This window comes from Podarcis muralis, chromosome 11 (genome assembly GCF_964188315.1).
Source record: "Podarcis muralis chromosome 11, rPodMur119.hap1.1, whole genome shotgun sequence".
Classification (NCBI taxonomy): Eukaryota; Metazoa; Chordata; class Lepidosauria; order Squamata; family Lacertidae; genus Podarcis; species Podarcis muralis.
The window spans coordinates 19,888,449-19,912,304 of record NC_135665.1 but is presented as its reverse complement, the minus strand read 5'-3'; the positions used below and the strand labels follow the sequence as shown (position 1 = coordinate 19,912,304).

At 42.8% G+C, this 23,856-nt stretch overlaps 2 protein-coding genes across 6 annotated transcripts in view; one reads left to right on the top strand and one right to left on the bottom strand.

Annotated features, from left to right (window-relative positions):
* PRDM6 (PR/SET domain 6) overlaps positions 1-23,856 on the top strand; it is a 98,991-nt gene that overhangs the window by 52,279 nt on the left and 22,856 nt on the right. For all 5 annotated transcript variants that reach the window (XM_028748720.2, XM_028748721.2, XM_028748707.2 and 2 more), the window contains 3 exons: positions 8,428-8,555; positions 14,677-14,801; positions 22,866-23,208. In XM_028748720.2, coding sequence (XP_028604553.1) covers positions 8,428-8,555; positions 14,677-14,801; positions 22,866-23,208 — 596 coding nt within the window. The remainder of the gene's footprint in view (positions 1-8,427; positions 8,556-14,676; positions 14,802-22,865; positions 23,209-23,856) is intronic.
* The window catches only part of CEP120 (centrosomal protein 120), a 129,199-nt gene continuing 126,393 nt past the window's right edge, over positions 21,051-23,856 (bottom strand). The window contains exon 19 of the mRNA XM_077936098.1: positions 21,051-21,142. Within this exon, the coding sequence (XP_077792224.1) occupies positions 21,065-21,142 (78 nt within the window). The 3' untranslated portion in view covers positions 21,051-21,064. The remainder of the gene's footprint in view (positions 21,143-23,856) is intronic.

The window sequence follows — 23,856 nt, the reverse complement described above, 5'->3', positions numbered from 1 at the left end:
ATTTTCCTCAGGAGGTTTACAACTGCTACCCTCTTTGTATTGAAACGTCTTAGACAGGAGGTGCCTCAGGAAATACAAGTTATCTTTGGGCCAAGGTGGAAGGGCTGGAATTCCTTCTTCACCACAGGTGAACCTTGTCATGGCTCCTCTTCCTTGGCCTTTGTTTAAGTATTCCTCATGTGGAGCCAACAACTCTTGGACCGTCAAGTACTCCCCTGCTGTGTAAAAGTAAAATAAAAGCAGTACTCATGTAGTCTTTAAGGTCCTCTCCCTCTCCTCACCTCCACCTGAAGACACACAGCAGTGTCTCACTTTTGAGTTCCCAGGATTCTTTTGGGAATCCATCTGCTTTAAATGTATGGTGTGTCTTCAGTCAGCTATATATTTCATACTTACATGCAGAGAATGCATGGACCACTTCAAAAAAACAATTGTTTTTCAGAGTCTTGAAATCTTGAATTTGGAAGGGGCAGAGTGATGAGCTACAAATTTGGAAGGAAGAAGCATGAAAGAGCTTACTGCCCAGGAGAAGGGAATCTTTCTATAGTCTGGCTGGTGGCACTACCTTTGGGGGCACAGCTTTAACACCTGTGGTTGAACCTGTTCTGCGCTTATCTACCTTTTATGGCAAATTATCAGTTGGAACCTTCCAAGTATCAAGGAAGTGGGAATTAAATGTTGCTTTGTTTTCCTTCTGGTTTACAGATCAATTGGGAGGGAGGTTTCTGTCTCTGTATGGGGAAGAAAGTGTGCCTGTATTGTGTACATGCTTAAGGCAAGAAGGAAGACAGGAGCAAACAGGGCATCTGACAGGAAAATGGAAATTCTTAAATAGGCAGGCTCTGAGGCCAAGATGTTTTCTGTACATCTCAGACTTTAGTGGGTTTGCGAATATTTTTTTGGGGGTAGGGATGGGCATTTTGACAGTGGATCAGTCTTACTCTTCCTGATCTCTGGTTTGTAATCCTGCATGTCCACATCTGAACATGCTGTTTCTTCCTGACATCAATAGATTTTAAATGGTGTTTGTAGGTAGCATCTTCACATGTAGTATAGCAGTTGAAGGACAGGTAGAGAAGGGGCCCAGACATATAAATGTGTCCTAATTAAACCCCAATATGTACAGACTGGAGAGAAAAAATCATATTATTATGTCTCTCTGCTGGAAGTCCTTGTCATTGGGAATTACTTGAGATATATTATTTGAAAAAATCAGATGTAAGTAGTTATGGGATTTCTGAACCTCCTTGCTATTGCTATTGCCATTGGCATCAATCACTAGTGAGAATATTTGTAAGACTATCAGAGAAGGATTACTCAGTAAGAAGCTGTTAAATATCCTCTGTCCTGCTCTTAAAGATATGCGCAGCAAAAGACTGCCGTAGTTTCCCTTTTTTAAAAAGACTTGGTTGAAGTCAAGTCTGAAATCAGTTGTGTTTCTAATGAATGAATGTGTAATGAATTGGTATAGTATAATTTATTTGTGTCAGTAGAGAGTAGCTAATTATCAGATGCATGACTATGCTGAAATAGAGAAAGATGGAAAATTTTCAGTAAAGACAGAAACTGGTATTAAATCATTTCCTGATGCAAGGGCCGTGCTTATAAAAATATGCATGTGTTGTTGTTTTTAAAAGTTAGGGAGCTGACTTTGGCCTATTTGTCTTCCTGTTGTGATTCTACTTATTTTAGAATCTCTGAACCTTCCAGTTGTTAGCCCTCTTCACACATTTGCTAAATATGTGGAGGGAAGGGAATGGGTTAGTGCATTCTCTTGCTCTTCCTAATCTTTTATTTAGTGGATGATGTGAACAGGCTATCTGCAAGCAGTTAGGAACCCTGCTTTTTCAGGTTCCTGCTAACTCAGAGCAAACCCTATATCAGGGGTCTGCAACCTTTAAGACAAAAAGAGCCACTTGGACCCGTTTCCGAAGAAAAAACAACAACTGGGAGCCGCAAAACCATTGTGACATTTAAAACAAATATATCTCCGGAGCCGCGATCTGACAGCGGGCGGGAAGGTGACGTCGGGACGGTGCGTGCCCCCATGCGACGTCACAGCCAGTACAGCACCCACCACAGTGAGGGGTGTCAGGGCGCACAATGCGCCTCCTCCCCTCGCTAGTATCCGCCCCGGAGCCGCGGCAAAGATGTAAAAGAGCCACATGCGGCTCCGGAGCTGCGGGTTGCAGACCCCTGCCCTATATATTGCATGCAAGTGTTGTACAAACATGCGCTATTCTGCTGCCATGATCTCACAGTCTCCATTCTGCGTGATGCAGGCCAGGGTGGGGAAGCCTTAGAGCCCTAGAGCAAATGTGGCCCTCCAGGCCTCTCTGTCTGGCTCCAGCCACACCTCTTTCCCCAGGCCATACCCTCCACCACCCCTGCTTTGCACCCTGCTGGTGTGTTTTTGCCTGGCTGGAATGTGTGTTTGAACTCTGACAATGGCTCTTGCTTGCCTAGATAGAGTATTTATACGGGTATGTGTGTGTGTGTAGAAACTAGCTTACAAAGGGGAGTAAAAACAGCTCAGTTGGTTAGAGCAGGATGCTGATAATGCCATGGTTTCAGGTTCGATCCCTGTATGGACCAGCTGCATATTCCTGCATTGCAGGGGGTTGGGCTAGAAGATGACCCCCAGGGTCCCTTCCAACTCTACAATTCTATGATTCTAAAGCTAAAATTCACATTAGTTGGCTCTGCTTATTTTTGCCTGTAGGCCTGTCCACCACTGGAAAGTGGCCCCCAGAAGCTTGGCTACATATTAGAATAAGAACTTTCGAAATACATTTTCTGGTAGGATTTGGTGTGCAACATTCTTGATATATTCTGGAACCTGCCTCTTCTACCAGGCTTCTCTTGGTAGTGTTACTGGATAGTTCATCTACTTTGTATCATCCTATTTTAGTATATTCAATTTCCCTAGAGACAGTGAACTTAATTTATATTTTTTTCTGTGTCGTGCACAGTTAACCTCTAGAACTCTCTTCAACAGCAGTAGCAATTGCCAATTGCTTAATGAAGTTCAAAAAAGCACTAGAAAATTTCTTAGACGACTGAAAGAATATCAACAGCTATAGCACAAGAAGCTAAGGGCATCCATCGTAATACTTAAGGTGCGCCTAATACTATAATACTTTAAACAAAGTGACTTGTAACATACTACAGGGACTCTATTAACAGCCGATGTGGTTAAAACTTTCTGAAGCATCTGCATCTGGCCATTAGTGGAGACAGAATACTGGGCTAGATGGTCATTAGTTTGACCCAGAGTAGCTGTATTTATATTCTCATTTAGTGTAGCTTAATACTTGCAGTGTGCAGTGGTTTAGATAAATGAAAGTGGGAAACAGCTTCCACAAGGATGTAACTGCCTCATCATACTCCATCCAAGTGCTCTTGTGACTGGTATGTAGGGTACATTACCATCTTCAAATAAATAAACTAAACTAGGAGCATCTTTCACTGCTCAGAGATTGGAATTACTGAGTCAGTGAACCACAAAGCCTGTTAAACCTATGGAAAAAGGAAAACATGCAGATGCAACAACCTTGCATTTGTTAGCCGTTAACTAAAGACAAAAGCAATTCCCACCAACAGAGCCTATGTTGCAGAAAATTCTGTAAATCCCCCACTGCCAGGTGTTTTTCTTGGTAGTAACTCCCAGAGAAGTTGTTTTGAGTGATAGTGGGGTGGATCAGAGGAGGCCTAGTATCTGTGAGGCCCAAGCACCTCCATTTCTCTGATAGATCCTAGAATCAGCTCTGTTAGGTATAGCAGCCTGGAGCTGATATAGTTAATTGTCTCCACATTAAAGCAGATGAGAGGGAAAACAAAAACTTCCAAGATGAAGGAAAGACACACCCCTAAAACTTGGTGTAACCCAGCAGGGCTGTGGAATTGGCAGATCATGCATACACACCCACCCCAATATAGGATTTCACAGTTAGTCTTCAACTGAAAAAGTCAACGTAATGCCCAAACAGGGATGATTCAGGAGACTGATCCTTTCCTTGTGTGCTGTTTCCCTGTCAACTTCCACCCCCACCCCCCCAGTTCTGTTATCAGCCCCATTAGGAGGGGAAATCCAGGTACCTGCTTGGTTTATATCAGATAGGAGATGACACAGGGGTGGGAGAATTAAAAACCTTCTCCACAGTTGCTTTACTGAGCAAACTAGAAGCTCCATAAAGCTGTTCAAAGTAAAGAAAAAGATGTGGAGAGATCTAATTTGATCTGTTTTGATCTCCATACTGGAAAGAATGGTTGTGTGAACTCACTGTAAATTAAAAACAAAGCATTTCTGAAAAACAAATATTTGTAGTGGTTAGCAATTTGTTTTGGTTGGGGAGGTTCTGATATATCCTCTGAAACTGTTGCCCCATTTGTTCCAGTTCAGCTGACAACCTGCAGCTCTTTGAGCTGTAATGGATCGGTCAGCTTACACAATCAAATTCATTTATGATTTCGAGATGATAACAAAATCCATTACATTTTATTTTCTAGCACAAAAGGTAAGAAATTAAGAGTGCAATTGCATGCAGAATTATAATAACATGGTTTGTTTTCTATTTATTAAAATTCTATACTGCCCTACATCTGATGATCACAGAGTGGTTTACAATATAAAAAGCAAAAATACGTAACATATAACAAACAACCCCCCCCCCCAGTTTAAACAAGTAACCCCCCTCAGTTTAAAAGACCCTTCACATTTTCCAAAAACAAAAAGCCCTTATAAAATTCATCATCATTTTAGTATAATTTCCCCCCCTAATATATACATGTTTTTTGGAATACAGTTTCCCCTAACCATGATTTAAAAAGTTTTTCCGCTAATATATACATTTTTGCGCACACTTCCAGTACAAGCATTTTTGTGTTTATTGCTTGGTTGGAGAACAGCATTAAATTCATCAACGTGGTTTTTGAAGAATAGCTGTGTTTTAGTTCATATACGTTTTTCAAACAGTGAATTATGTAGGTTTGCACTAAAATCCGAATTGAACTGAATTTCTGTTCTATACCTAGTTACAAGTGATTTCCTATTATAAAACTGAGTTCTCTAAATTTTCAAGTGGAATAGCATCTGATATGCTCTAAGAAACATTAAAGGATTATTCAGTATAAAAGACTTCTTCATTCCCACAATCCTCATCATTTCAGTCATTGTGGCATGTCATGTTTACATAAAATAGTAATTAAAAATATTTTAAACTTTTTTTTAATGTTTGGAAATATTTGAAGTACACTATTAACAACAGGTTTTACTTAGCAGCGTATCAAAACTTTTAATATAGTTGGAACCCACAATATTTATTCAAAAAGCATTAAACCTTAAAAGTGTTGAAATTAAGTAGTCCAGTACTCATGAAAGCACCAGGCCTGTATTCAGTTGCACACAGTTAATTTAAAAGGGTTATAAGCACATGTAATTGGAGACAGAATTTAAGCCTAAGCATTTAAATTACATCTGTCAACCAATTACAGTTTGGTGTTTGCTTTTATTGTTAGTCCTTCAATATTTATGCATGATCTGATTAAAACAATTATACTACCACTAGATTCTCTACAGAAATGAAAGGAGCATTTTCTGTGGATAAGCTGTGGTCCAATTCACATGTGATGTAGAAGTTCCATGACTGGATCTCTTTATAAAAAATACTCCAAAACAGGCATTGGGGGCTTCGATGCGGTCAAAGCAATGGCACTGATTAAAGTGATATTCAATTTTTCCCTCCCTATACGAGTTTCCTGATTTACCAGTGCTTTGATCAAAAGTTGATAGATCTGTTGATGGATCTACCATGTCATGTGTGGTTTGGCTAAAGATTTATAATTTCTGGAAATTTTGAAGCCATGAGCGGGGGTGGGGAAGGAAATTCTGCCTTTTCCCTATCCCGGGGTTTTGGAGGTAAATGGAATTTTGGGGGAGAAATTGAAATACATCCCAAACTTACACTATTTGGCATGGCTAATTGGCATATTTAAAGAACACCCCCTTTCCTGAGAAATAAGACCTTACCCTGAGATTGGGGAGAAAAACCCAGACAGGAACACTGAAACAACTATGAGATATCTCATACATTTTATGTTGTTAAAGTAAGATAACTTTAGGTTTGGTAAGAAATTAAATATTGCATATATTTCTTCCCCCCCCCCCCTTACATAATAAGCATAGCACACATTATGAGAGAGTAAAAAGTATTTCTCTCATTCCAAAAGATCAAAATAATTCATAGGAGGGGTTTTTTCAGTATTTCCCAAAATTTTGGCTAATGCCAAAATTTAATGGCATTAACCATGCCAAATAGTATACGTTTGGGATGTATTTCCATTGGAAAAATGGGGCAGGGGAGTCCTTGTGGAAATATTGGGTCCTCTCCTAATTTGCCCCTGCCCATGGGCCTTTACATCTCTTTGTCTCATATTGCTGGACTAAAACTCCTGCCATCCTGCCCATTGGCTAAGTTGGCCAGCTGGGGCTGATGTTAGTCCAAAAACGTGGAGGCCGCAGGCTCCTCATCCCTGCTTCATATGAGTATCAAGTTAAGCTTGCTTACTGATGACACGATAATATTAAGGTATTTTATATCAGGAAAATAACAGAAGAGAATAACTGAGAGCTGTGTAGTTTCATTTTGTTGAATGCTCTAGATCTTTTTCAACTGAATATCAGGGGGCGCCACCATTGCTTTTTGAGTTAACTGTTGACCCAAAGGCACCAAAAGTAGCTTTTCAATGAACAGGCATGGTGTGGTCAGTTCTGAACAGGTTTGGGAGCTTTACTTTCTCTGATTTAAGGGATAAGTGCATTTTCAGCTTTTTCCAAACTGGAACAATGAGCCCTAAAGAATACTTTGGTTTTGTTTTTTTGTTTAGCTCTTCTGTTTCTAATTCCCTAGAGAACCAAAAGCACATGAAATAATCATGAGAGTCACAAAAAGAAAGTATTAAACATTCACAACCCTCATAAAGATTTGATTCTTTGACCTTGGTAAAAGAGCAAGGCTCAAAAGAAAAGGTGTTAGTTAAAAATATAGTAACCTTTAAACTGTGGTTCTCTTATCCCCATAAAGAATGTCATATTTTAAAAAAATACACTTACTGTTAAATAGACCGTTCATTCTTCATTTGAAGAAAAATAAAGAAACCCCTGTACAGATGAAGGATCTAAAAATAGTTGTTTTTCATTCATTATAATTAACTTAGAAGTATGGATTTGCTCCCCACACACCACAATCTTGGGAACATGGTTTCAGTGTAATATCACATGTTTTGCATGCAGAAAATCCCAGCTTTAATCTCTGGGTTCTCTAGATAGAAGTAAAAAAGACTTTTGCCTGAAACTCTGGAAAGCTGATGCCGGTTGATGTGTAGATAGACTAATGGACTGGTTTGGTATAAGACAACTTTCTATGTTAGTAATGCTTACTCCATCACAGAGGTATGTTGTTGTTTAGTCGTTTAGTCGTGTCCGACTCTTCGTGACCCCATGGACCAGAGCACGCCAGGCACCTCTGTCTTCCACTGCCTCCCGCAGTTTGGTCAGACTCATGCTGGTAGCTTCGAGAACACTATCCAACCATCTCGTCCTCTGTCGTCCCCTTCTCCTTGTGCCCTCCATCTTTCCCAACATCAGGGTCTTTTCCAGGGAGTCTTCTCTTCTCATGAGGTGGCCAAAGTATTGGAGACTCAGCTTCACGATCTGTCCTTCCAGTGAGCACTCCTTTTGTCAAGTTGATTTCTACAGAATCATCCTTGGATGAGTATCTTTGCCACCAGATAGTTGGGCTGAAAACCCAGTATAGTATAGTATTCAGCATTTCCTGCACAGATTGACATTCGATTTTTAAGTTGTCCATTTTATTTACATGTTCAATTGGGTTTGCAGTTCTGTACAAAATGGCAAACATTTCTCCCAGCATGGTTGTTCCTTACATTCCTTTCCCATTTAGCATTATGCAAATAACTTTTTTGGGAAATATTTGGTCAGTGAGAGGTTTTGGTGCAACAACAACAACAACAGAAGAATACTTGCTTAGAGAATGTTGATCCTTGTCCAGCCGTTCCACTGCAGTTCTTGCATCCAGATTTCTTGATGTTTGTTTATCTCACAGTTCATTATTTAAGGCTGGTCTGTCAAAGTAGGTTAAATATTCTTTGGGAAACATGGTTACCTCTTTGATATACCAACAGTCTGTTAAATATAGGAAAGATTGGCCTGATAAGAGAGACATGATAAACTTCCATCACTAAAAATATTTTGTTCTTTGTTCCGTTTGGGTTTCTAAAAGCATCAATAAGCTGTGAAATCTCATTGCTATAAATTTCTGGAACAGACGCACAGAAACACTGGCAAAGCAGTGAAAATGATTGCTGATGATTCATTCTAACTATTTGACCTTCTGACCTCTTTTACAGATATATGACCAAGATGGGACACTACAGCACTTTATTGATGGTGGGGAACCCAGTAAGTCAAGCTGGATGAGGTATATTCGATGTGCAAGGCACTGTGGGGAGCAGAACTTAACCGTAGTCCAGTACAGGTAAAGTGTGTTTCAGTTTATTCTCCAAATATCTTTTTATTTTGCTGTGATAAAAGCATTGCCAAAGAAATGTGTTTTAGAAAACTGTAAGGAGCTGAACTTACTGGGCTGGATCTAAACGTGCCCTTTGAAAATGGGAGGGCTGTATCTGATGTAGCACAAGATGGTTTTGTGAGAATAGGCAACTGAATCCCAGTAATGTGCTTCTGTTTGTAGAACACATTACAATATCTACAACCACAAGGGTTTGTACAACATTTCAAAATGGGTACTGTGCAAAATCTTCTGCTGGTTCCATTTTGCAGAACAGTACCCCTGCAATAAATTTCTTCTTTTGGTATATCTCTGGCATATGTCCATTGTCCACTTTACATAAAAAGGTCTGGCCTGGTCTTATTTAGACAGAGGAATTCACATTTAAGCCATGAGCATAACAACATAAAATGACCTAAAGTTCATTTAATCTAACTTCCTGTTTCCCACTGCGGCCCACCATATATTTCTAGGAAGCCCATAAGCCTGAAGGCAACTGATTTACTCCTCACTAACTCTCTCAGAAACTGGAGCTAGCATTTAGTTATCATGGCTAATCCTTACTAAAGGATTTGTACCCCCCAAAATGTGTCTCATTCCCTTTTATAGTCCTTTGTAAGAGTAACTCCTTGCCATCAGCTAACTGGCTTCACATAATATGCTTTTCCTACTTGCTTTCTCAAAATGAATATAGTGAAATGGCAAGAAAACAACACGTGTGACTTCTGAGACACATGTGTTGCTGAGCTCTCTTATAGCAAACTGACACCACACCCTCCTGAGTGCTGTGGATGTTGGAGGACTGATACCTGCAATATATGTCCCTTCTGTGCAGCTTTTAAAGGCATGGTACCACTCACCTGGGAGCCAAAAGCACAGTTTTCCAAAAACAGTGCATGCTGCTTATTCATCTTTCAAATGTTACTACCACTTTCGTCTGAAAATATTGGAGCAGTCAACTTTATCCACAGATAATCAGATATTTTGTGGGATAGCACCTGCCTGCAAAGAAGACCAGAGTCTGTAGTCAGCTAAGGAACCAACATGAGAAGTTGATTTGGGATATATAAGGTGACTATGAGCTTGCATTTACAGTCAAAGCTGCTTATTAAATGTGCTGCGTAAATATAGGGGCTCTCAATGATAAATAACTGTTTGGCCCTACTGGACTTTTTAGCAGTATGAAGGAATGGCCAACTTGGAAACTGCTACATTAGCTTATTCTTTTTAAAAAAATAACCTCAAGCTTTAATCTTTTTTGTGTTATTTTTTTTATTTAAAAAATCACATATGAAAAAAGGGGGGGACATTGTAGTTTTTGTATTATACACCCAGTTTCATAACTAGATAATCATCAAATTATATTTCTTTGGGTTAACCATCAAAGTACACAAAAGCAGTTCAAAGAGGGGGGGAAACACTTGTCAGTTTGTGTCACTAATCCAAGTGCAGCAACAGAGACTTATATTTTTAAAAGACGTCAACAACAATTGTTCTGAATGTCAGCAAAACAGTATTAAATTGGTAAATCAAAGAATTGTTTCTGAGATCATAAAGAACACTTTGACTAGTAGTCATTGTTTTTTTATGTCATGAGCATTTATGTAAAGTATTCATACTTTACATAAATAGGGACACGGGTGGCGCTGTAGGTAAAACCTCAGCACCTAGGACTTGCCGATCGCATGGTCAGCGGTTCGAATCCCCGCGTCGGGGTGTGCTCCCGTCGTTCGGTCCCAGCGCCTGCCAACCTAGCAGTTCGAAAGCACCCCCGGGTGCAAGTAGATAAATAGGGACTGCTTACCAGCGGGAAGGTAAACGGCGTTCCGTGTGCTGTGCTGGCTCGCCAGATGCAGCTTGTCACGCTGGCCACGTGACCCGGAAGTGTCTGTGGACAGCGCTGGCTCCCGGCCTATAGAGTGAGATGAGCGCACAACCCTAGAGTCTGGCAAGACTGGCCTGTACGGGCAGGGGTACCTTTACCTTTACTATTCATACTTAGATTTTGTCCTGATGCAGATATGAAGGCCTGTATATGTTTATCCAGGGACGCGGGTGGCGCTGTGGGTAAAACCTCAGCGCCTAGGACTTGCCGATCGCATGGTCGGCGGTTCGAATCCCCGCAGCGGGGTCCGCTCCCGTCGTTCGGTCCCAGCGCCTGCCAACCTAGCAGTTCTAAAGCACCCCTGGGTGCAAGTAGATAAATAGGGACCACTTACCAGCGGGAAGGTAAACGGCGTTCCGTGTGCTGCGCTGGCTCGCCAGATGCAGCTTGTCACGCTGGCCACGTGACCCGGAAGTGTCTGCGGACAGCGCTGGCTCCCGGCCTATAGAGTGAGATGAGCGCACAACCCTAGAGTCTGGCAAGACTGGCCCGTACGGGCAGGGGTACCTTTACCTTTTTATGTTTATCCACGAGGCCTGTATATGCTCATCCATGTGACACTTCTGGCTACCAAAAAGGATGCATGTGTAAAGTTGTCCTTTCCATTGAAGGATCCACAGACAGCCCTTGCGGACAAGGGAGGCATTTACATCCATTTACACCACTATGTCTGCAGCAAATCACTGGATCACTATGTGTGTGCATATTTGCGTACATGCAGATTAAAATCTCAAGCAAAATGAGACCATGAGAAAGTCATTACACATCTGTCAATATTAAGTGGATTTTACAATTCTCCTTTCATGATGGAGCTGTTCCTTAGAGTTCCCTCTGTTGATCTGTTTTCGATTACTTTAGATCTTTTAAAAATGAACTACAAAAACACAATTAAAAAAACAACAATTGGCATCTATCACCAGGGACCACGTCCAAGTGTAAGAAAATAGAAAAGTTGGACACTGAAAAACCGTCTTAATTTTTTATTGTGCATGGACGTCTTCCTCACTGAAAGTCAGCTGTTTCAAATTCATTCTGTTATGATTTGTAATATCTAAATGGAATTTTCTTCAAAGCACTCTTGATTGATTGACCCTTAGCTGAACGTTTTGTTTTTATTTTGAAGCTGACAATAATGTTTGTTGGCATGTGTTCTGCTTCAACTGCGTTGGGACGCCACAAAGCTATCTTTATGAGTCATCCAACCACAATACTAAATACATGTCAGCAAAGGAAATATTATCCGAAAGAGGAAAAATCCCTTTGATGTACTTCAGCATGCAGAGATTTCTGCAAGTTTTGGAAGCTCTATATGCTTGTAAGGAATCGTGTATGCTTACACTCCCCCCCCCTTTTTTTTGGCCTACTCCAAGCCTTAGAGACCACCCATTGCTTGAAAACAGTTCAGCTCTTTCAGCAGCAAAGTGTGTCATTGGGTTTTAGCACATTCATTTGCTGGGCTGCTATGTTTATGTTAGGTGAAGCCAAACAGAGAGATGAAAAGTTACAAGGGTGAAGTACAAAGTTGACTCATTTTTATTTTTTTTTAAAGTCAGGAGATGCGGGTGATTTATAGCACTGCCCCGATTTTGATTTTTATGTAATGGTGGAAAGAATTAATAAAATGTACAGCTTGGGTGGAAATAGATGGAGGGGTAGGGAGAGAGGGCAGGAAAGAGACGGAGGCAGGAGTTTTTGTCAGATATTCATAGAATGTTGGGAAAAAGCATTATGCTTAGCCAGCAGTGCCCTCCTGAGACAGGGTGGCAGTAAGCGAGGAAAATAACAAGATAAATGAAATTTTTGCAGCTGCTTGTAAAATATTGAGAATCTGCACTTTTTTATTGATCTTTATGATCCTGTTGCCAAGAGCCACTTTGCGGTGACAAAATATGTTGACAAGTGCATATCTCACTGCCATGAAAAATGTGGTTAAGGATTCTCCTTATGTCGGCAGTGTTATACAAGAAACAAATTGCACCGCTACAGCCAATTCTTTATAGAGAGGCTAAATTTAAGGCCTACCAACCCTGCACACTTTTATCTCAAACTTCAGGCTAATATTTGTAGCAATTCTTCATTGCAGAAACCAGTGGAGATTCAACTTTTTTAAAAGTCCATTTATGTCTCCACACTTTACACAAGATAATGTAAAAAATTGTCATTTCTTACTACAATGACTGTATAATTCTGGTAGGCAATATTTCAGCCAGAATGGAAAGCTTGTCTTGTATTTATTGAATTACTATCCATCTCATATAAGTATGTTTTACTTTACTATAACTGGCTTCAACGACAGCCACTCCACAGTTATTTTCATTTTTATTATTTTATCTCCTAAAAGCCTGGTCTCACATTGGTTTTACCAGCATGTGGGGTTTCATATAATTGTTAACTGATTTTTATGTATCTGCTTAAACAAATTTTGAATCTCAGCTCCATTATAAGATGTTAGCTAAACAGAAATATGGATTTACTGGTGAATAGGTAAATGGGTAACTGTTACTACAACCATGGGTTTAGTGGTGAACCATGCCTAAGCCAAGTACAGACATTAGGTGGTAATGCTAGGGAAATATACCCAGGAGTAAGCCCCACTGAAATCAGTGGGAATTTCTTCTTAGTAAATATAGATAGGATTGTACTGCATGTACTTTCATTGTGTCTATTATTTTTTACGAAGGTGTATCAAAAGCAAAATAAGATTCCTAGATTTCCCCACCCTTCTTTGGACTTAGTTGGTTGTCATTTATGTTCATCCAATATTTGTGATTCTTATGAAATAGCAATGCTTCCCCTATTCGTACTCTGGGGGTTGGCTGGGGAGAGAGATGTTCTTTCATTCTTTTATTTACAATATTTCTATACCACCTTTCATCTAAAGATCTTAGGGCATGGGACAGTAAATTTTCAATAAAGAACAATAGATGCCAATAAAAAACAGGGTACATAAACCAGCAGTAAAACAGTCAGCCATAATAAAATCAGTCACAGTTTCCAAACACCTATCTAAAAAGAACGTCAACACAGATGCCTGTTGAATTTTGGGGCAGAAGGAACTCCAAATCCGGGGCGTCACCAAGGAGAAGGCCTGACCCAGTGTATCTGCATATTAATTTATTAAAGTTATATACCACCTTTCAAACTTAAAAGGTTCATAAAAATTGACAGTAACCACAAATATCACAAAGGATGCAATCCTATGCATACTTACAGAAAAGAAAGTTATTGAAGCAAGCCCCACTTTGGAGCTTACTTTGAGGAAACATTCCTAGAGTGGACTTCCATTTTCTATAGAAATGTACGTTCATATTCAGCAGAGGTTAGCTAAAGCTTTGAGAAATATATTTCGGTTCTAGGATAAAAGCAGTGTAAAGAAATGTCAAGGTTATTAGTAACATCTTTATTTTAGATCTAAATCATTTGTTTACTGTGTTAGGAACAAAGAAAACTAGCTTGTCTATGCCAGAAGTAGACTTCAGGCTTGTGGGATCTACTTTAGATTTGGGGTTCTTTTTTAGGGGTGTTGGTGTTGGTTTTATTATCAGAACCCCAAGGTCCCCCAGGCATTTAAACATTTCATGGAAATGTGAAATATTCTAACGTCATAGAAATCATTTTCTCTGCAAGCAAGCATATTTTAAGGATGCTATGCCAAAATTATATATTTGTATTCATCTACGGTACATATTCAGAGTTCAGATGGCATTTGCTTTGAAATACAATGCACTTTGTTTTTATGCTTTACATGGGCGCCACTTAGAATTCTTTCATCCATCTGTCCATTTATTCATTGTATTTGTGCATTGTCTTCTAACAAAAACAAACCAGAGCAACCTCTGCCTATGTAAAAATAAATACAAATACCATTAATACATATTAGGGTTTTAAAAAAATGATTTGTAGTAGCTACCTTCCTCGCTTGTCACAGGCTAGCTGCTTATACCAGCTCTTTTCATACACCTAGCTACAGTTAGAACGGTTTGTGCCTTTTCTCTTCTTCCTCTCAGGACAAGTTAGTTCTTCCTTAAGCAATCTTGAGATAGTAAGTGGGGTATAGAAGGGGCCAGCTCTGCTAGAACCACTAGGATCTGTATGGAGGGCAGCTTTCACTAGGCTTTTCTCTCTCTTCCACTGATTAGTGGATGCTCCTGAAGAATTATTGCCCAACCATTCATTCTTTCTCCCTTTGCTTGTTATGACCAGGTCAAATATATTCTACAGAGCTTGCATGGATATTCCCAGGGGCACAGAGTTGTTGGTCTGGTATAATGACAGCTACACATCTTTCTTTGGAATCCCGTTACAGTGCATTGCACAAGATGAGAACTGTAAGTATCTTATTTCATCTCCGTATACGTTGGTTTCACATTTTGTTACTACAATTGGTTCTTTGTTCTCCTTAAAATATGTGCAGATTCAAATATGTGAACTCTCAGTTTGCATTAAATTATTGTGAATTTTTCCAATTTAGAGATCCATTTTAAGACACTAAGAAAAAACTCTTGACTTGGTAGGGACAGAATTGAACTAAACATAGAATCCAGGAATGAAGCTTGGGCTGTTACTCAAAATGGCACTGCTCTGAAAACTGAAACATGGAAAAGTAGTCTGTAGATTGAAATAATAGACAAAACAATTAAAGTGGCTACAGAAAAATGTTTTATGAAAATCTTTTGGAACCATGTTATGAGGGATTATTCACATCAAGCAGAGTCCTTGAGTCCAGAGCACAATGAAGTTAACCATCACTAGTTTTCCATGCCTTTGTTGAGAGCAGTGATGAGCAGAGGGTGCAGAATTTATGTCTTGGTCCAAAGTATACTAATTGCAGTATGACACATACTTCACCCTCCATATAACATTAAAATATATTACTTTCCCCCTGTATTTCATGTAGAGTTATCACTGTCAGCATCTTTAAACCTCCACCATATGATTAGATAATTCACAAATAATTTTTTTAAATTTTGAAACTGCTTATGGACCCACCTGTAGTGCCCCTGCCCCTCAGAGGGGTGAAACCCAGGCAGCAACAGGTGCAAAACAAAACAGACAGCACAATGATGTGGGATTAAAATTGGCTACAACTTTTATTGCTTTCAGATATAGGTTGGCTTTGACTCACACATTGGATATACAGTGGTGCCTCGCAAGACGAAATTAATTCGTTCCGCAAGTTTTTTCTTCTTGCGAAGCACGGTTTCCCATAGGAATGCATTGAAAATCAATTAATGGAAACCGACTTCAGACCAGGTCCGGGGACAGTCTGTCCCCCGACCTCTTCTGAAGGCTGGGGGGGGGGACCAAGGGCTTTTCTTCCCACCCCCAGCATTTTAAAAAACCCCGGGACAGCGGGGGACTTCTCCGCTGTCCAGGGCGATCTTAAAATGCTGGTGGGCGGCAGCGAAGCTTCCGCTGCCGCCCGCCAGCATTTTAAAAAGCCCCGGGACAGCGGGGGACTTCTCCACTGTCCGGGGCGATCTTAAAATGCTGGCAGGCGGGAGCGAAGCCTCCGCTGCTGCCGCCCGCCAGCATTTTAAAAAGTCCCGGGACAGCGGGGGACTTCTCCGCTGTCCGGGGCGATCTTAAAATGCTGGTGGGCGGCAGCGAAGCCTCCGCTGCCGCCCGCCAGCATTTTAAAAAGCCCCGAGACAGCGGGGGACTTCTCCGCTGTCCCGGGGCGATTTAAAAGCCCCCGGGAAGGCAGGCAGGGGGGGACAAAGACTTTTGCCCCCCGCCAGCCTTCAGAAAAGGTCCAGGACCTCTTCTGAAGGTGGGCGGGGTGCGAAAGTCTTTGCTCCCCCCCCGCCTGCCTTCAAAAGCCGTCCGGGACAGCGGAGAAACACGCTGCGTTTCTCCGCTCTCCCGGGAAGGCAGGCAGGGGGGAGCAAAGACTTTCGCCCCCCGCCGGCCTTCAGAAGAGGTCCAGGACCTCTTCTGAAGGCGGGCGGGGGGCGAAAGTCTATGCTCCCCCCCGCCTGCCTTCAAAACCCGTCTGGGACAGCGGAGAAACACGCTGCGTTTCTCCGCTCTCCCGGGAAGGCAGGCAGGGGGGAGCAAAGACTTTTGCCCCCCGCCGGCCTTCAGAAGAGGTCCTGGACCTCTTCTGAAGGCCGGTGGGGGGCGAAAGTCTATGCTCCCCCCCCCCGCCTGCCTTCAAAAACCATCCGGGATAGCGGAGAAACGAAGGCTGGCGGCGGGAGGAGGTCTCTCCGCCCCGCCGCCAGCCTTCGGAGGAGGTCCGAGGACAGTGGGGAAGACGCGCTGCGCTTCCCCGCTGTCCCGGAGATTTCCCTATGGGCTTTCATCTTGCGAAGGAAGCCCATAGGGAAATTCATTTTGCGAAGCGCCTCCAAAACGGAAAACCCTTTCCTCTAGCGGGTTTTTCGTCTTGCGAGGCGTTCGTCTTGCGGGGCACCACTGTATATCCATTTTCAGCCTCCAGATGGGCTGATGGTCATGCCTGAGATGGAGCATCATTCATGCAGGTCTACTAAGGTGGTCCTCACTAGGCTGCCCATCTGCCCCATGCTTGGCTTCTGGACAGAGACATCCACTTAGACCCCTCTAACGGGGTAACCTCTGAACTAGGGCTGGGCGATATATCAGCATCTAAATACCACAATATGCTGATATATTATGATGTCTGGAATGTATCTTGGCTATTTCTTCCTCCCTGCCTTAGTGGAGGAAGAAGCAGCCAAGATACATTGGCCAGCCCTACACAGTGTACAAGTCCCAATGGCTTGTGCTCAGCTGGGAAGAAGGGACTCCACCCCAGCTGAGCGGTTCAAGGAGGCTCTGATGAGGCATTGGGGTGCCCTCAAAGTAGGCCTGGGTGATAGATCAATGTATCACCCAGGAGCGGTATGAGGGGCAGACCATGATGACAGCTTCACTCAGTGGTACATCGGTGGTGAAACTCCCACCACTCTTGAGTCCTTCTACCTCCAGTGCCCGGCAGGTTGAGGGCGAAACAAGCTTGGGAGTGGTGGCAGTTTCACCTGTGATATACCACTGATGAGACCGCCATCGCACTCTGCCCTCATACTGGCCGAGGGAGAAACAAGCTGCATCGGTGAGAAGAAGAAGAGTTTGGATTTGATATTTCACTCCCTTTAAGGAGTCTCAAAGCGGCTAATATTCTGCTTTCCCTTCCTCCCCCACAACAAACACTGTGAGGTGCGTGGGGCTGAGAGACTTCAAAGAAGTGGGACTGGCCCAAGGTCACCCAGCAGCTGCATGTGGAGCAGCGGAGACGCGAACCCGGTTCCCCAGATTATGAGACTAACACTCTTAACCACTACACCACACTGGCTCTCCAATGGTGAGGTGCCAATACAGCTTGTTCCTCCCTCCACTTCTTTAAACTGCTTGGCCGAGGTGCGTGCTGCTGCCCTTGCCTCAGCCAAGCAGTTTATGGAGCCCCCGACCTGCCAGTGGTGAGGGTGGGGGTTCCATTAAAGTGCTCGCCCTCCCCAGCTGAGAGAGCCCTGATCCCACTCCTGCTTACACAGAAGTAGTAGTAGGAGTGGGAACGCAACTGCTCAGCTGGGAGGTGCGGGTTCTGTTACACTTCTCCATTGAGGGGGCACAGATGCACACCCCTCAATGGAGAAGTTCAAAGGAACTCCCACGAGCCAGCGGCGAGGCATGGGCTCCGGTGAAGGCAGCCTTGCTTGGCTACCACCTGGCTGCCTTTGTCTGGGAGGGTGGGCTGGCTTAGGAGCCGACTCTCCCGGTGGAAGGCAGCTGAGACCCAACGCTCGTCAGCAGCCCCTCTCTTCAAGGCACAGATAGGGTGGCTTTGCAACGTGCCCACACAGGTTAAGGCAGTCAAATGCAGGAGCCCGAGAGGCTCTGTGTACTTGGCTACTGCTGCCTGGTCCATCTTTGGGGAATGGGGAGCAAGCAGGTAAGGTAGCTCGCCAGCCTCCCATGCCGGCGGCAGGGACACCAGGGCAGGCGCCGCTGGCAGGGGGGGAGCAGAGCCCTCCTGCTCCCAGCATAGCCTTGTCACAGGCTCCTGAATTCGCGAGCGGCAGGGACCTTAGGACTCGCTTAGCTGGGGCAGGAGCCTTTGTGTCCCCCAGTTGAGCAGCAGCCTGGGGGCAGCTGCATTGGCCGCAGCCCATGATGCGCTGGGGTGAATGCGCCTCAGCTCCTGTCATGAGAGCTGAGGCAGTTTCACTGTGCCTTGCCGGTTGGGGCCAATGCAATTCTTTCAACATCATGGTTTATCACCAAACCACAGTGTTGAAAACCCAACATTGCCCAGCTCTACCTCAAAGGTGCCTGCCTGCCTTTGCCCAAGTGGGCAGGCTGTGTGTTTCCTCCTGGAGCAACCAACTGCCCCAAGAGGAAAGTTGCAGCCCACCCGCTCAGGCAAAGGCAATTTGAGCTGCTGATACATTTGAGCAGCTGAGGAGCTGATACATTTGAGCAGCTGAGGAGCCATGAGGAGCCATGTACTGCTACCTCAAAAAGTATGAAACCAGTATTGCAAGGTGAATGCCATACTGGTTTTAGACAATAAATCAGAGTACCGCCCAGCCCTTCTGTGAACACATCTGCTTGAAGCTGGGGTGATAGACCACTTCACCCCATCCACAATTGGACTGAGGATTTCAACCAATGCCTTAATCCGCCGACTAATTTTTGCCAGCTTGCCACCAAACACACCACAGTTGCAACCAATCCTCTTCCACATCGCTCAACCAGCATTCCTTTCCAGCAGGCGTCAAATGTACACCATCAGGCCTGTAAAAATCCATACTGTCAAATCTTCCTTCCTTGCTGGGTGTGGGATAACATGGTCACCAGGTTGTTCCATTGCTCCACAACACTTATCTTCCAGAGGACATGATTAACACAAGCTGGTCCTTCCACACGCATAGCCACTGCTCACATTTTAGGAGCTCTGACCTACAATGATGGTGATTGTTGGAGACTTTTTGTGTAGTCTCTTTTCTCTTTACGTCAGAGGCTAGGATAATGTTGACGCTCTTCCAGGTGGTCGGATCATTTTACCCAACTGCAGGACCAACACATCAGGGGAGCTGCATCTTGCTATTTCATGCTCCAACTTAGGGATGAGAGCATCCCAGCACATGCCATGTTGGCCCATCCATGTCATCTTGGCCCTGGCCCGGAGACCCAGCTGTGTACCCCAAGTCATTGCCCTTGCGTAGACTTTTGCTCCTTGCCCACAAATCCAGGCGTTCTTGGAAGGGGCACCTGAAAGAGAAGAGTTACATGGAAAGATTTAAGTGAGGGTTATCCAGGGCAAGTGTACCCTTTGTATGATTCTGAGTGCCACCTGCCTAATGCCTTTGTAAGTTCTGGCCTGAGACCCCATTCAAAGGCTGATGTGGCTGCACCTATGTGATAAGGATGCCCTGTGGATTCTCCCAGGCTCCACCCCTCAGCTTGCCCCTGATAGGACATATTTGAACTTTGGGATTGTGGCTGGCCACCATGGTGAAGTCATTTTGCCCTCTGGGGGGAGGGCTGGCATCGCTGCCCACCTTCTGACTAGGTAAGTGGCCATTGTGTGGCATATTGGGTGGTGTCTGCTGACAGTATGCATCCATAACTAGACCAGGGACAAGACCAATTTTCAATTATTCCTTCTGCCTCCTATAGCTCCCCTGCCCCAAATTGCTCTGAAGGATTGGGTGACACTCTGGAGCAGAATTAAGGGGAAAATGGAGCACTACAGATGGCAAGGGGAATCACCAAAAATTGCCTTCTTATTCAGCTCATGGATGTCTTGGATATGACCTGTAAATTGATTCAAAGTGTAAGACCTGATCCAAATATATTTGTGTCCAGAAGCTGAAACTCTAAGCTCCCTGTGTCAGGGCTAGCCCCCTGCTGTTGGATCAGGCTTCCATGCAGAACTCTTAGATTATTAGTAGCCATGCCCTGCTGTAACTCAGCCCTTAACCTAAGCCTGAGCATAAGCAAGTGAAACATGCAGTGCAGTGATGTATTCTTAATGGAAGGGCAAGCTATAACAAAACAAGAACAACAACTTATTTCTTGTTCCTTGCCCATATGACTGGGTTGCCCCAGCCACTCTGTGCAGCTTCCAACAAAATATAAAGGGACAAAACAGAACATCAAACAATAAAAGCTTCCTGAAACTGTCCTGCCTTCAGCTGTCTACGAAAGGTCATATAATTGTTTCACTCTTTGACATCTGAAGGGAGGTGCAACTTCCAAGAAGGCCCTCCACATGGTTCCCTGTAATTTCACTTCTCAGAAGGAAGGAACCGCCAGAAGGCCCTTGGAGCTGGACCTCAGTGTCCGGGCTGAACCATGGGGGTGGAGACGCTCCTTCATGTATAGACGGCTCTATGTACATATAGGACAGATTGCCACCTATGTTCTGGATAAGGAAGTGTGAAAAGAACATTGATATTATTTTACAGGAACTGATTTTTTATCACTTCCCCCCTTTTGACAGATTACATTTGAAGGCACCGAGCGGATTAAGCCTGCCAAATTGTTGACAAACAGGGTTTTGTGGGGGAACTAAAAGAAATTAATTTACCTCCAGAATCCATTCTTACCTTCATCAGGCCAACTAAAACTCCAAAATCCATGTTAATTTCATATTTTGAAGCAGGGGAGAAGCAGGGGTTTGTCTCTTGTTCTTCCTTTCCTAAATAATTAAAATAATTAAGACATGGTCAATGTGCTTGTACATTTTCTTTACATATTTGCAGCTTCACACTGGCCTTGTTATGCTGGCAGGTGATGTCATCCAGACAGGCATTACAAAATGAGGCTGTCCTTAATGCTGCCTGAGAAGTGTTGAAGATTCCCCCCCCCCCTTTTCAGGCAGAGCAGTGGACAATTTTTTAAACAAATAAGTGTTTTAATTTTTGGAAAAGAAACCCTTCCCTGCTCTGCTTTAACAAATTATTATTATTATTATTATTATTATTAATAATAATAATTAACCAGAGCTCTTCAGTGAGCTGCAAGTAGTCTCACTTCTTGCAAAGCCTGGAGTAGAGAAACATAGAGACACACAGAAAAAACAGTGACGGAGCAACACAAGGCTTTGTGGTGTCTATGATCCAACTTGACAGGATTTATTGACACTGTGGTTCAGGGAATAGTAAAATTACCCCAAATTGTTATTTGGCCATAGCAAAAAGTGGTTGCGCACCCCTAATATATGGCAATTAAAAAATGACAACTCTAAGAACAGCAGCAAACAGCCGTAAAACTGGAGACTATCTCTGACTCCTGAGAAATCATTGATGCTACTGTTATCTATACCTTATACATTGTTCAAAATGTGAAACTAAGTGCAATAACATTTTGTATGGAATAAATTATAGTGAATATAAATTTGCAAAAGAAGAAATAATGAAGGATGTAAGGGGTTTCCCCCTTCAAAGTAACTTTTCCTTTAAGCTAAATTTTAATGATCTTAGGGCCAAACTGGACATCACATTATTTACACAATTGTTACCTGAGTGAATATTTCTTTAAGTAACAGCAGTCATGAAATAACCTGATCTGGACTGGGACAGCTTCTAAATGGAGGGACCTTTAACCCTTTGCCCCTGAGGTGGTCCCAGTCTGAAACAACACCCTCGTGTACCTGCTACTTGCTTCCTGTTCTAGTAATGCAAAATTGAATCTCCCATCCGCTCTCAGGAAGTACAGTGCATTCTACACCTTAGAATTATGCCACCTCATTCAGCCGCATGAGTAGACCAGGCCTGAGATCATTACAGTGGTACCTTGGATCTCAAACGCCTTGGTACTCAACAACTTGGAACTCAAACACTGCAAACCTGGAAATAAGTGTTCTGGTTTGGGAACCTTTTTCGGAAGCCGAACATGCTCTATTTTGAGTGTTACACTTCCAATTTGAGTGTTACGCTGAGGTCTGTCTGTTTTTGCTATTTATTTTGCATTTTTGTGGCTTTTTTGTGACTGTGTGGAACTCAGTTCAGCTACTGTTTGATTGATTGTGTGACTGCATTGCTTTTATTGCTTTCATTTTATGGATCAATGGTCTCGTTAGATAGTAAAATTCATGGTAAATTGCTGTTTTAGGGGTTGTTTTTAAAAGTCTGGAATGGATTAATCCATTTTGCATTACTTTCTATGGAAAGCACGCCTTGGTTTTGGAACGCTTTGGTTTTGGAACAGACTTCCGGAAATGGATTAAGTTTGAGAACCAAGGTACCACTGTACTAGGTTGGCCCATTTAATGTGCATCTTTAGTAATAAATGCTTGCTCTAGTCAATAGGCAGAAGGCAGATATTTCTTTAATGTTAACTCAAATTGTTTTGGTTTTTTCCCTATCTCTGAATACTTCGTTATAAGAAAAACTTTCTCTTCCCCCACCCTCTTCTCTTAGTGAATGTCCCTTCAACTGTAATGGAAGCCATGTCAAGACAAGATACCGTGCAGCCATTTAACAAAAGTAGCAAACTACCCTCTGCCACTCCACAGCGGTCCATTGTATTTCCACAGACTCCGTGTAACAGGAATTTCTCTCTTCTGGATAAATCAGGCTCTATCGAATCAGGATTTAACCAGATCAGTGTAAAAAACCAGCGAGTCCTTGCGAGCCCTACATCAACAAGCCAACTAAATTCAGAGTTCAGTGACTGGCATCTTTGGAAATGTGGGCAATGCTTTAAGACTTTCACCCAACGGATCCTCTTACAGATGCATGTGTGCACACAGAACCCTGACAGGTAAAACATGGGCACTCTTTATTTCTATATCTTCTGATAGTAAGATCCATTTCTTTTTGCTTTATCAGGCTGTTACCCTTTCCACCACCAGAGCATTATTAGGAGGAACCTGCACAATGCAATTCATCTGCTGCTGTACAAAACACATAGATAATGGTGGACATAGCTTGGCTTTATTATTTGGAAAAAAACACTGGGTACCTAAACACAGAGATAAGAGAAAATGACTAAGAATATAATCTTGGCTTGGTACATCTGTTAGAAAGGGGGAACAAAGTAGAAGGGAAATGTATGGATATCACAGATGGAAAAAAGAGGTCAAGATAATTAAAAGTCATTCTGTCTCTGAAAGATAATATAACTTGCTGCTCAGCAGCTGTCATAGTCATCTCAGGGTTCACCTATAGTGTGCAATGTGTATGAACTTAATTAAGTACTAAGAGGTAATGAATTGGAATTTTTTGCTTAGTACTATTTTTCTTCGGAGCATGCAAAGCCATAAATCGTGCAAAGCTGTCAAAAGGAAATACCTACCCCACCAGTGATGTGGAGGAAAACAGATGCCACTTATTCAATAAACTAATATCCACACAGAAGAAAAATGTTGACTAGATACCTCAGAGTCAAAGTTGGTTTGAAAGTTTGTCA